At 44.2% G+C, this 13316-nt stretch overlaps 1 protein-coding gene across 1 annotated transcript; it reads left to right on the plus strand.

Annotated features, from left to right (window-relative positions):
- The first annotated feature begins 11591 nt into the window (after nucleotides 1–11591).
- LOC147428598 (uncharacterized) lies at nucleotides 11592–13316 on the plus strand. Its single transcript, XM_086496938.1, has one exon. The coding sequence runs from the start codon at nucleotides 11646–11648 to the stop codon at nucleotides 13044–13046; it is 1401 nt and encodes a 466-aa protein (XP_086353064.1). The 5' UTR covers nucleotides 11592–11645; the 3' UTR covers nucleotides 13047–13316.

Genomic DNA, 13316 nt, shown 5'->3' on the forward strand with positions numbered 1-13316 from the left:
CATGTAGGATGCATCACAAGCAACAAGGGTAGTCTTGGGATAAGTGTCCCCCTTTCCCCTTTGAGAGACAGGACTTGATAAATGCAGAAATAATTAATTAAATCCACTAAATTATCATTGGACCCCTTGGAAGGCCAACCAATAGGCTTTAGGCACACGATGAGGGCAACATGAGGAGGAGCTTGACAAGTGTGCCTTTTTCTTTCTTTGTACCAAGCTTGCCTTGTGCGAGGGTGTGTGTGTTCACTCTCATCCCCCTAGCTTTAGGGCTCACCCCCTCTCTTGTAGTGATGGGATTTGACATTTTGGACACCTTACCCCAAAGCACCTTAGTCAGCAAAAATGAAAAAGCACCTCAAGCCTCGATAGTGTTCCCACAAGCACCTGAGGCTCCCTAGTCGGCAAGCACCTCGAGCATCTTAGTCATCAAGCACGAAGCACCTTAGTCTTCAAGCAGGACAAGCACCTCAAGCATCTAAGTCAGCAAGCATGACAAGCACGTCAAGCTTGGGCCAGGTTCCCACCTCAAGCTCAGCCCTAGCTTACCTAAAACCAAAGGACTTTCTAACACTAACCTTTGGAGGTCTTTAAGGAAGCTAATCCTATGGTCTTTAAGCTCCATTATCTATCCTTGGTCTTTGAGAGGCCATCTCTCATTTGATAAATACAAAAAATTTTAATTAAATCCACTAAATTATCATTGGACCCCATGGAAGGCCGACCAATAGGCTTTAGGCACACCACGAGGGCAACATGAGGAGGAGCTTGACTGAGTGTTCCTTTTGCTTTCTATGTACCAATCTTGCCTTGTGTGAGGGTGTGTGTGTTCTCTTCATCCCCCTAGATTTAGGGCTCACCCCCTCTCTTGTAGGGATGGGATTTGACTTTTTGGACACCTTACCCCCAAGCACCTTAGTCAGCAAGCATGACAAAGCACCTTAGGCTCCCTAGTCGGCGGCAAGCACCTCAAGCATCTTAGCCATCAAGCACGATAAGCACCTCAAGCACCTTAGTCATCAAGCACGACAAGCACCTCAGCATCTTAGTCAGTAAGCACGACAAGCACGCTTGGGTCGGGTTCCCACCTCAAGCTCAGCCCTAGCTTACCTAAAATCAAAGGACTTTTTAACACTAACCTTTGGAGGTCTTTAATAAAGCTAATCCTAAGGTCTTTAAGCTCCATTAGCTATCCTTGCTCTTTGTGGACCCCTTTACCATTGGCCCCGTGTTGAGATAGATCTAAAAGCACACGTCTATATTATAATTCTCGTTCCTGTTTATTCTTCCACATTAAATGATCAATTTAATATGAGAAAATCATTTGGGTTGGTTAGATATTAGATTTTACGACAACACCTACAATACTTTTTCTTCTTTTTGGATTAGTTACATCATGTTCGATAAGCTTATATGTCATGGCAGTTATTTTGGATGATTGCTGGCCTAATGTTCTCGGGAAGAATGATGTTCTTTGGCTAGTGTTTGATTAGGACAATCAGATTTCACCTTACTTTTGGTTGTCATCTTACTGATGTCTGTCATCCTACTGACAATGGGTTGCTATAATTGGGGAGGCTATATATATATCTTAGTAATTTTGATAATTGTTAAAAAGAAATTCTCTGTTAAACTTTTGTATTATTCTTTGACTGTTTCAGACTGTAGTGCTTGGACATATGCTTGAAACATAAACCTGGCCTACTATGCTACTGGTCTTGAGTTGTGCTTGACCTTGCTATGAATTGCTAAGACCTACTAGCATGGTTCATACTCTCAGCTGGTTAGTGGTGTTTATTGGATTTCGTACTGTAGTCCTAGCTCTCAAATCTGACTGAGTATATGATTAGTTATTTGGATTCTGGCTCTTGCTGGCTTTTTACTGATTCTGACTCTTGAAACAAGGATTTTTCCCGACCTAGATTTTGACGAGTTTCTCTCATCTGATAGTTTGTTGCACATCAACATTGGCTCTGAGGAAACTTTTTTGATAATATTTTGATACTATTTGGCTACCAATCTATTCATGCAGTCACGTTTTGGATTGATGGATTGACACTAACCTCTCTTTAACTACCCAAATATGGGAGGTAGTTGGGTTATGGTTAAATTTTTGGCACTCTGACAAAAAAATGTGATTGCTACGTGTGTTCTGGTGGCTCGGATTTGGTCACTACAAGAGGTTGTGTGCTCTTGTGACGCTGTTAGCGACGGAAATACACTGGGTTTTTATAACCCCCGGCGTCGTTAAAACCGTCGCTAACAGCGTCGCTACGAGAGCGTCGCTATAGGCGTCGCTATATGCGTCGCTATGAGCGTCGCTATATAGCGACGCATATAGCGACGCCTATAGCGACGCTCATAGCGACGTTCTCACAGAAGAGTATAGCGACGCATATAGCGACGCTACAGAGCCATAAATAGCGACGCTTATAGCGACGCCTGAGAGAATATTTTTTTGGTGGCAGGGCATTGAATGCCCTGCCACCCATCAACCATATTGTACTTGATTCACTTTTTAAAAAAAGTGCAAAGGTAGATAATAGACCCAAAATAGTCACCCACAAGACGCATTGTTTGCAAAATTGACAATTGTACACATCATAGGCAAACTGAATTGATTGGCAAATGTAATAATGACAATTGTACAACATCATAGGCATAAAGAATTGATTGGCAAAAGGAATTGCGGTGACAAATGTAATAATATACATGGTTCAAAAAGACGTATAAAATCCGTCTCATGATACATAAGCTATGAGAAACCCTAAACTAATGCTATCTAGCTACGGCTAAACTGACGTCGTCTAATCAGACGTCTCATCGCGTCCAAGCGGCGTATCTGTCGGATTCTGCAAAAAAAGACAATAAGACAGTTTTCAGTAAATATAAACATATAACGACATTTATAAAACAATACAAAAAATAAAAAAGAGTAAACCCTAATACTAACCATGCCGCCGCGAGAACTGAGAATGTCCATCAGGGCGTTTAAGCCCTTCCTGCCTGCGTACTCGCGCTCGTACGGTGTGGGATCACGTCCTGTCATCGACCACTGTCAAAACATACAAAGATTTCATTATGTTAGAACTAAAAAACTCAGAAACCCTAAACTATCGAACATGCATAAAGAGCAATGTGAAAAGACTTACAAAATCGGCCTAAAATGATGCCCATCCACCGCTCCCCAAGTGGTGCGAGCTCCCTGCCTCTACTCGCGCTCTGGCTGCATCCTTTTGTTGCTTCCACTTGTCGGGATTCTCGCGCGCTGCTTTCTTCGCATTCTTCCAATCTTCTTTGGCCAGCCAATCTAGCCTATTCCACCCATTCTTGATTGCTTTTTGCACTTCGGAACGCTTGTGTTTGCAGTATTCGCGCATTCGAATCTTCATCAGGTCTTCATTGAAGCGCTGATCCCGTGTTGGAACAGGAAACTCATCATGAAGTATGCTGATGACTCTGTTTTTTAAATCACTTGGTACTTCACTCCATTTGTTTAGTATATAGTGTCTAAACAGCTGAGAGCAAAGACCACGCATGCGCGAGATCACCTTCTTGCCGTCATCATCCATGATGATGCCGCCGCTGATGTCGACGGAGTAAGGCAAGCCCTCTGGCCGGTGACGCGTGAACCTGGGTGTCCCGGCAGGGGTCTCTAGCGGCGTGTCGATGGGGGTACGGACGTCAGGTGTCTCCACCGGCGTCTGGGTGCCGAAGCGAGGAGTGTCGAGTGGGGTGGCTCCTGGCGGAGTAGGTAGAGGTGTGTAGCTTCTAGGAACAGTCAGTCGTGCAAAACCTGGCGTAGATGGCGATGCTGTGGCTGGTGTGGGGGCGGGCAAAGAAGGGGAGGGTAAAGAGCCTCGTCGAACACGAGGCGGTGTGGAGGCATCGGTGGCGGAATCCCCACAACAACCGCCTCGCCACCACTAGAGCGCCGGTGTCTAGACGAGTGTGACGCTCGTCTCGTCGACGCCGAAGCTTCAGAGCGCGCCGAATGCTCTGAAAGAGAGGGAGATGTGGATGGTGTAGGAACGCGCGATGATGCGCCAGAGCGATGACGCTCCACGTACCACTGTCTCTGCTGCGGTGACAAAGAAGAAAGAAACTCCTCATCATCCATACCTGCATTAAACACACGAATATTTAAACTTAATATTGAATGAATAGAGTAGACAATGATGCAAAGACCATTAAATACAATGACGTAATGACGCATATAAATACAATGACGCAATGAATCGAGTGATAGAAGAGGCAAGTCGAAAACTCAGAATTTTCAATCAAAAGATGTGAGCGCGAGTAGAAAAGAGCGTTATACACCATGGAAGCTACTTAGAGAGCCAGAGCTTTTACAACACGGAGCAAAATTGTTCAAATACAATATTTGTGGCTTTAAGAGATCTCTCTCTCATCCTCGCATAACTCAGCATAACTTCCTATATCTATATAGAGCTCTCCGTTTAAACACATATCCTCTGTTTCATTTTGTAGCTCCTCTGCATGCACCCCATATAGAGTAGTAGCATCTTGATGCTCGTCTGGCACCACCGCAGCGGCTTCTGATTGAGCATCTTCTCTGATCTCCTCCATTGATGTCGTTGTGATTGGCACATGGTAGCCTTCATACGTCCTTGCACTACGAGGGGCTACCTCTATGACGTACCACCAGTTTGATGTAGACTTTGTAGGATGAAATACTACCTGCCAGAGCCACATAACTTACATGAGAGCTTTCAAGCACATAACTTGTAAAAGGGGGATGTTAACTATTTATATACTTACTTGTTCACAATGCTCGGGTAGTACGAAAGTGTCTCTTAGGTCAGTCCATTTCTTAGTAGAATCCACCCCAAGAAAATCAGACTCTCCTCTACGCACAGTAGCGTTGCGACCCTCCATGATTATCTTGAACCATTGCACGTCGAACAAGTCGACAAAAAATCCTCTGTAATCGATCCTCAAAATCTCTTGCAGCGTGCCGAAGTAAGTGAGTTCCCCCACCACGGGATCTGCATCAGAGGAACGTCGTCGACTAGACTGTTCAAATTTTGCCATGATTCCACAATCTTGAGTAAAACGCTTTTTGTCGATTCGTTCCACCCTAAAATGTCAACCTTTACACCATGCTGCTGTGTATGACTTATACTACAACGAACAAAGATTATGAGTGGCCGTTCAAACGTTTATAAATAAAGTCACTTGCTAGTCGTACATTGCAAACTTACCTTGGTCGCGCAACCCCGAGAGTACTCCCACTCTTCTTCAGTCACTTCGTCACCGCATTGTTGTGCGCTTTTCAATTGGTTGTGTAACCATCTTAAGCTCATGAAGGTTGGTAGGCTCTCCAGAACCGCTGGATAGTGCATCGGTGGTCGTCTTCCCCGTCTCCACTCGATTCATGCCCTTTGTCGCTCTTGCTTTGCATCCTCATATTGTGAAATCCACTTTTGCATCACTGGATTGTGAAGCATGCAAAATCGGTTGATTTTAGCCTCTAGATCTTCCGTCATCTTCTTCTCAACACCGAGATTGCACATGACAATCCCAGATATGCGCTCATCATCTATGGTTCGCCATAGCGTGTCCCGGGATTTATCAAATCCGTCTAGCCACTCTCCAATGTACACTAGGGACTCTGATACCAACCAACCTTCTGCCATGCTACCCTCCGGACGTGCCTTTTGACGCACATATCCCTTAAGCGTTTTCATGAAACGCTCTAAGAAGAACATCCATCTGGAATGAACTGTGCCAGCTATTTCCACCTCATCAACTATGTGAACAAGAAGATGCACCTGAATGGTTAGTATTGTAGTAGGAAAATGTTTCTCAAACATGCACACAAGCTTCGCAGCATTTAGTTTGGCGAATGGTATGGAATCTACGTCGATCTCCTTTTGTGAGATCCATTGCACCAGCTTTGCAAGTTTGTAGATTGTGTTACGGATGTCGAGAGACAAACATCCCTCAATGGCAACCGGTAAAATAAACTGTAAAGTATGTGCAGCAATGATATTAAAGTCCACATTTTATGCAATGATATTAAAGTCCACTATGAACGTACCTGACACATTTTATGCCAATTGTGTGACTTCAAACCGGTAAGCTTTCCTTCTTTAGTAAAACACGTTCGGAGCGAGTGCATTACGCCAGTGGGGGTCCGCAAAGATCGAATGGCCTCTTTTACTTTGCGTTCTTGGGCTCCTGTGAAAATCCATGGTGCTTTAGGAAGTTTTATCGATCCAGCAGACGCTGTTTGCGGCCAATATTGCTCCATACGATCCACATTTCTAACGTCAACTCTGGCTCCCAAAGTATCTTTCTTGCCGGTCAAATGGTCCCATAGTAGATTACCCACATTCTTGAATATGTGCATTGGATCGAGCAAGTGATTGATCACGAGTCGGGGCCAGTATGGTAACTCGTACCATAGAGATAGTCTCTTCATCCCTGGAGGCAATCCGTCATCGCACATCTCCTTCTGCTCTAACCATGCTTGTGCAGACATCCTTGGTGGCTCTCTTCCCAAAAAGCCGTCGCGTAACACATGATTCTCCGGAAGATACGCTTGATGACCTTCGTAGATTTGCTTCTTCAGTGAGGGTGCCCTACGTGCATTCAGTCTAGGTCCACATGTGACACATGCTCTGTATCCGCTTGTTTGAAGCCCTGCATGTATAAACATGATAATAGATCAACTATGGGCAAAAACAAGATTTACAGTGTCTGAGTGAGGAGTGTCAATAGATCACCTGAGCATTCTGTTAGCCCGAGATAGTCATGCATGGTCCACATTAGAATACCTCTGATCAAAGCATTCCGTCGTCCTGTGTGTCGGCTCATATCCACCACCTCTATGCCAATCCACAATTGTTGTAGCTCTTCCAATAGTGGACGAAGATACACATCCATATTCCCCACTTTATATCGCCCTGGCACAATCAAGCTTAGCCATAGGTGCCCCTTCTTCGTAGTCAACCACGGGGGAATGTTGTAGTTGACGATGACAACGGGCCATACACTGTAAGATGTTGATCTTTGACCAAATGGATTTACGCCATCCATAGCCAGGCCTAAGCGCAAATTTCGAGCTTCCCTGGCAAAATCCGACCATGTTCCATCTATATGTTTCCAGGCTGCGCAATCTGCAGGAATTCGTAGCACACCATCCGAAGATTTATTCTCCTCATGCCATGATGCTAGGGCGGCCATGGACTTACATTCGAAGAAATGCTTGATGCGAGGAAGCAAAGGAAAATGTCGCAAAACCTTTTGTGGAATTTTTGTCCCGTGGAGATCTACTCGATATCTTTCGGAATCACATTTCGGACACTTCTCCATGTCTGTGTACTCCCCTCTGAAAAGAATGCAGTCATTAGGACAAGCGTGGATAGAATTGTAATCCATCCCCAAGTTTCGCAAAATCTTTCTTGCTTCATCTCGGGAATCTGGCATCACATTGTCAGCTGGTAGAATGTGCTCTTTCAGCAATCTACACAACATAAAAATATGATACAGTCGTGTAAAAATCTATCAGATCATTATACATTTAGAGTTCTATTAAAGTAAACTAATTGTAATAGATCACCTGAAAAGCGCTGTGACGCTAGTGTCACTCCATCCAAACTTTGCCTGCATGTTGAGAAGAACCAGGAGTGCTTTCAATCTAGACATACGTGCTCCATTATACAATGACGTATCGGCTTCACTTTTCATATCATCATAGATAAGCCTTTCTGAATCCATGATCGTCTCGATCATTTCATCAATCTCGGGCTCAAACATTGCCTCGTTGGGAATGTGCTCTGCATGATCATCCCTCGAGCTGTCAGAGGCTACATCTTGTGGCCTCACATATGCTGCTTGACCAAAGCGCCTGCGAACACGTCTATTGGGTTGCAAGATTGCTGCTTGTTGGCCAGCGTCAGAGTCCGACGAGTTATAATTGGCAACAACTCGATCTATAATAGATGGATCGAACTCGCCAAATTCGCGAACGTGCTGCAAAGAAACACGTCTTGTCTGTCGCACAGCATGCTTGCATTGATTACAAGGACATAAGACCCTCGTTGAGAGATAGGTGTTTCGGTTGGACGGTCCCACATCCTCGTCGCTACTCATAATGAGGATAAAAAACTTATAACCTGGACAACAAATTTAATATTCTATTGGCATTCTTCGTCTTATCTCTCTCTCTCTCTCTCTCTCTCTCTCTCTCTCTCTCTCTCTCTCTCTCTCTCTTTACCTCACATTCTCTAGTCATGTCCAATCCCCGCACACCTCGGTCTAGAGGTGCACGGAGATCAGAACCACCGGGTTATAATCTCGTCTTTATTGGTCAATACCTATATTTGTGGGTACAAGAAATCTACACACCCACGTCTACATGATACTGCATGTAGTGGACAAAATCCCTTTGCCTCTTCTCTAGCTGTAGCACTTCACTTCATCTTAACATCTTTTCACAGTAGATCTTTTCACTGTTCGTCTAACTCTAAACCCTAAACCGTAAGTAATTCTTGCGTGGACTCGATCTAACGTAAATAAGCGTAAATCTAAATAAACGTAAATCTAACTAAAAATAAAGCTAAATCTAATTTAACATAAGTCTAATGACTAGAGGTTGTCTAGATGGTCATTGTGTCGGGGATGTAGTGACTCTTGCCGCCCTGAAGATCCACCTTCTTCCCTATCTTCTGAAGACATTTCACCAGTACTTTTGGATCGACGGAGCCCACCATGAGTGAAGGCAGCAATACCCTATATTCCATTGAGGGCTTTCTTCACCCGCTTCATGCAGGCATCGCAGTCTATGGAGACCCGCATCTAATCTAATATAACGTAAATCTAAATCTAGCTTAAATAAACGTAAATCTAGTTAAAAATAAACCTAAATCTAATTTAATGTAAGTCTACATATAACCTAATCTTTAACGTCTTTTAAGATAGTTTCCTACGACGTTATAACTCTCTTCTTCCTGTGTGTGTGCGCGTGTGTGGATGTGTGTGCCAATAAAAAGAGATAAATGGTATAACATTTCTATCACCCATGCCAAGTATGATAGATTGATTATGCCATTTCCCTCTTGAATAATAGGTCTTCAGTTCAACTCCTCGTCGGCTAGATCTTTAGGTCTTTTAATTTTAATTAGTTTCCTACGACGCTCCCTTAGTTTCTCTCTCTTTCTCTCTCAATGTGTGTGCGTTTTTTTGGATCGTATGCATGTTTTCTCTCTCTTTTCCTCTCTCAATGTGTGCGTTTTTTGTTTATGCATGTTCTCTCTCTCTTTTCCTCTCTCAATGCGTGCGTTTTTTGTTTATGCATGCTCTCTCTCTCTCTTTTTCTCTCTCAATGTGTGTGTGCATTCTTTGTTTATGTATGTGTGTGCGTTTTTGTTTTTGTTTGTACTCTCTCTCTCTCTCTCTCTCTCTCTCTCTCTCTCTCTCAAAAACACTATGTGTGTGTGTGTATGTGTGTGTGTGAGAGAGAGAGAGAGGGAGAGAGAAAGAGGGGAAGGGAACATGAGAATGAGGAGAGGGAAGGAGCATACCTGGCTCTCCTTCCTCTCCTCGTATGTGTGTGTGTGTGTGTGTGTGTGTGTGGAGAAGAAAGAGAGAGAGAGAGAGAGAGAGAGAGAGTGAGGGAGAGCGTTACCTGCTCTTTGCTTGAGGGCGTCGAAAAACTCAGATCTGAGATCTGAGTTTTTGGGCGCGCTCGGTTATTTTTTTTACCCCAGCTGGCGTCGCTATGAGCGTCGCTATAAGCGTCGCTATGAGCGTCGCTATAAGCGTCGCTATGAGCGTCGCAAATTTACAAATAAATTTGCGACGCTCATAGCGACGCTCATAGCGACGCCAGGAAATTTTTTTTTGAGCGTCGCTGTGTGAGCGTCGCTAATATGAAGAGCCTCTTGTAGTGGGTTCTAATGATTCAGATATGGTCGACTTAAGTTTCAGCTCATCAGTTTACAATACTTTGCTTTAGCTTTCCTTAGTTATAACTATTAGACACAGCCTGTCTATTAATTTCCTAAGTTGACTTTAGATATACTCTCTCCATCTTAGAAGTTTTTGTCCCAATATTTGAATGGCTCAACTTTGGTCCATACATTATGTTGTAGTTACAAATCAGAGCATTGCATACAAGTTTTGGTCCATACATTATGTTGTAGGTACAAAACAAAGAATTGCATACAATTTTTGGTTAACTTATGGATGGTTTGACATTTTTTTACAGTAAATGGTTACTAAAAAAAGCAGTTTTTAAGATCATATGGTAGGATTTCTTTATAGAAAATGCAGGAAAAACTGAAAATTTGTTAAAAACTTTAATATTTAGAATAGTAACTAGTTCAATAATTTTTAAGTTTGACATGGATAACCACTGATAGGTTCTTCGAAACCTGCCATACGTAGCCAAGTCTAACAAATTTGTTGTCTTGATGTGGATGCAGGTGAGAATTCCTTCTTGACTTAAAAAGGTTTAGCATGCTATAGTCAGACTCTGAAGACCCTTAATGATTCAATGGGGATGACCTTAACAATCCTATTACTTTCGTATAAAATCATTAGAATGGTACCTCATTCTTATTATGCTATGCATTAATGAATCATAAACTGAGTCATTTCTGTACAAATCCTTGTTCAGCTATCTAAAGCCGATTGTCTTTTGAACCTTTTGTTCTTTTGTGTATACGTATCTAGTTTAATACAACAACAACAACAACAACAAAACACGCACACATGCACACACATGTACACGCACGCACACGTGTACACACACACACACACACACACACACATGAGCTTCCGCCTCGCTCCCCTTCATGCCTTGTGACGGTCGCCAACCTCTGCGTCTGCCAATGCCCTTAAGTAATGGCAGCTGGCTTTCTTACATGTTTATGCTTTAAATCCTTAGGAGGCCGTTCACAAGCCATGACCCCATAGCTCGCGGTGTAGCATGTACATGTCCTTAGCGATAGGATACGTCGCGATACCCTTCACTGTCTCACACGAGCATTGGCACGAGGGCATCAATGGCCCACGTCTATTTCAGGGATCGAGTGCGATCTATCGTGTGATTTGCGTTTTGCAAATTTGGAAAAATAGGTAATTCGGGTACGCAAAATATGTAAATTTGAGTCCCCCCCCGCCCCCCACAACACGCCTCTTCTCCCCTGGAGTCGGACTCGTGATGTCACCTTTGCAAGCCTATCATATTAACCACCTCTTGTTGAAAGCATTGAGAGACGTGTTTGTTTGATGATGAAGCTCCCGCATTGTAAATTTGTGCAGATTGGTAAGTTCAGACGGCATCGCAAGATCAATGGCCCACGATGCCCCTGCTCCCTTAAAAAAAAGGGGCCATTGATCCCCTCTTGCCCATGCCCGTGTGTGAGAGACGCACAAGTGGCGTGCGCCAAAGAGAGCAACATTTCCGGAGCCACCAAAAACTTGGCAAAAGGAAAACACGAAAACTAAAGACGAGCCGGGCCATAGTGCTCAGGCCCAAAAAAGACGGGCACGCAGGAACGCAGTGTGTATCCAGACTAAAAAGCATCCGAAATCACTTGAAAAGCCGCTCTCGTCTTCTGTGCTTGTTGCTCTTCGCTCTCTCGCTCTCTCTCTCTCCCCAATCACAAGAAGAAATGCGTGCGCTTTGCTTTGCTCCTGATGTGTTTGGTTGGAAAGAAGATGAGGCGTTGCCCAGGTTCTTTGAAGCAATTCCAAATGACCTCGTAGCGAAGGAAGTCCTGCCGCTTCTGGAGCTCCCCGACCTCAGGCGCTTGCCCCTGCTCTCCAAATCATGGTCCGCCCTCCTGTCAAAAGATTCTGTCTGGTCCTTCATTGCGTGCCAGAAATGGTTCTTGAGAAAGTCTTGGCTTGTCATGCTCTGCCGGACTGGCCCCACCACAGAGATGGAGTTTGTGGCTTGCCCGCTGCCATCATCAGGGTCATCCTCGTCATCTTCATGGCAAGAAGGAGATCTCGACTGCTGGGTGTCACTTACTCCGGCCATCCAGAACTCGATCAAGCGGGGACTTTACTCTTTCTCTCATCTTCTGCCCCCGGTTGAACGATACTCATGCCCCACGGGGAAAATAAAAGGTTGTAGATTGTATCCTGTTGATGATAGGTGCTTGGTTGCTGCCTCCAAAGGCTTCATGTGCATTATCTGGCATTGCGATCCGTGCCGACGCCCTTTACGGCAATATCGTCCTAGTGCCAGGTTAGACGCACTAAACACTGCATCTATGACTCCGATGCTTCTAAACATCTTCACCGGCAGGGCCTATCTTATGGACTGGCCACATGCGTACTTCACAGTCATACCTCGTGATGGCAGTGGCGGACCCAGGAATGTGTTCATGTCAATGCAGCACCATTATCTTGGAAGTGAAGATTTCAACCTTATTCTCCATGACGATCTTCTCAACTATGTGGAGGTGTACAACTCACATACCGACTCTTGGAGGACCTTGGTGAACAGGAGGCCACGCACTGCTGATGATTATCCACATTTGAAGTTTACCAGCAGCAGGGTCCATCTGGGGGATGTTTTTGCTATCTGTCATAATGCTCTATATGCTTACTCGGCACTCTTTGATGAGTGGAGCAAGGTCGATGTGCTGTACCCTGTTGATGCTCGTCAGCGATACAGCCGCGCTTTCAAGTATGCCGACCGAGTTTTCCTTGCAGCGTTGCTGATGCCATGTACTCTGGATGAGGAATTTGGTGATGACAAGTTTCATGGGTTTGGAATTTGGGAGCTGAAACCCATGCCTAGGGACGCGAATACCTACTTGTGGGAGCAAGTAGCAACATATTCTGAATATGACAACGAGTATCGCGAGTTCTTTCGCTCTTTTTCCTTGTTTGAGATAAAAGTCGTGGATTTCAAAGGTTTTGTATGCATGACAAGTTCATCAATATGTGGGAAAGAAGTTAGGAAATTCCCTCCCCTTGTGTACGGCATTGAATCTAAGTCCTGGTTTTTGTTGCCCGAGTGCAAAGGCGTCATGGACTATCGATGTGTCTTTGGATTGTAACCAAAGACAAACCGTATTGAAGGAGGGTTGTCTCCCTCGTACCTTATTTGTCAAAAAGGTATTTTTAATTAGCAATGCCCTTGCTGGTACAGAAGTTCACACAAGTGGACTTTCCTTTTGGAGGTGGCAGTATCGTAGTAGGGGTATTAAGACATCAACTCTTTTGTCCTTGTTCTTTAGTGATTTGCTCAAAGCCTGTTACACCATGTGTTGGAGTTTAGTATTGTAATCGGCTTTCTTAGTGCTGATTTTAAAAATTGCTTGTTTAAA

This window comes from Adiantum capillus-veneris, chromosome 23 (genome assembly GCF_014529385.1).
Source record: "Adiantum capillus-veneris isolate H3 chromosome 23, ASM1452938v2, whole genome shotgun sequence".
Taxonomy (NCBI): Eukaryota; Viridiplantae; Streptophyta; class Polypodiopsida; order Polypodiales; family Pteridaceae; genus Adiantum; species Adiantum capillus-veneris.

What these genes read in the sequence shown, in the direction of transcription:
- LOC147428598 (XM_086496938.1), top strand. Translation starts at nt 11,646, where the DNA reads ATGCGTGCGCTTTGCTTTGCTCCTGATGTGTTTGGTTGGAAAGAAGAT.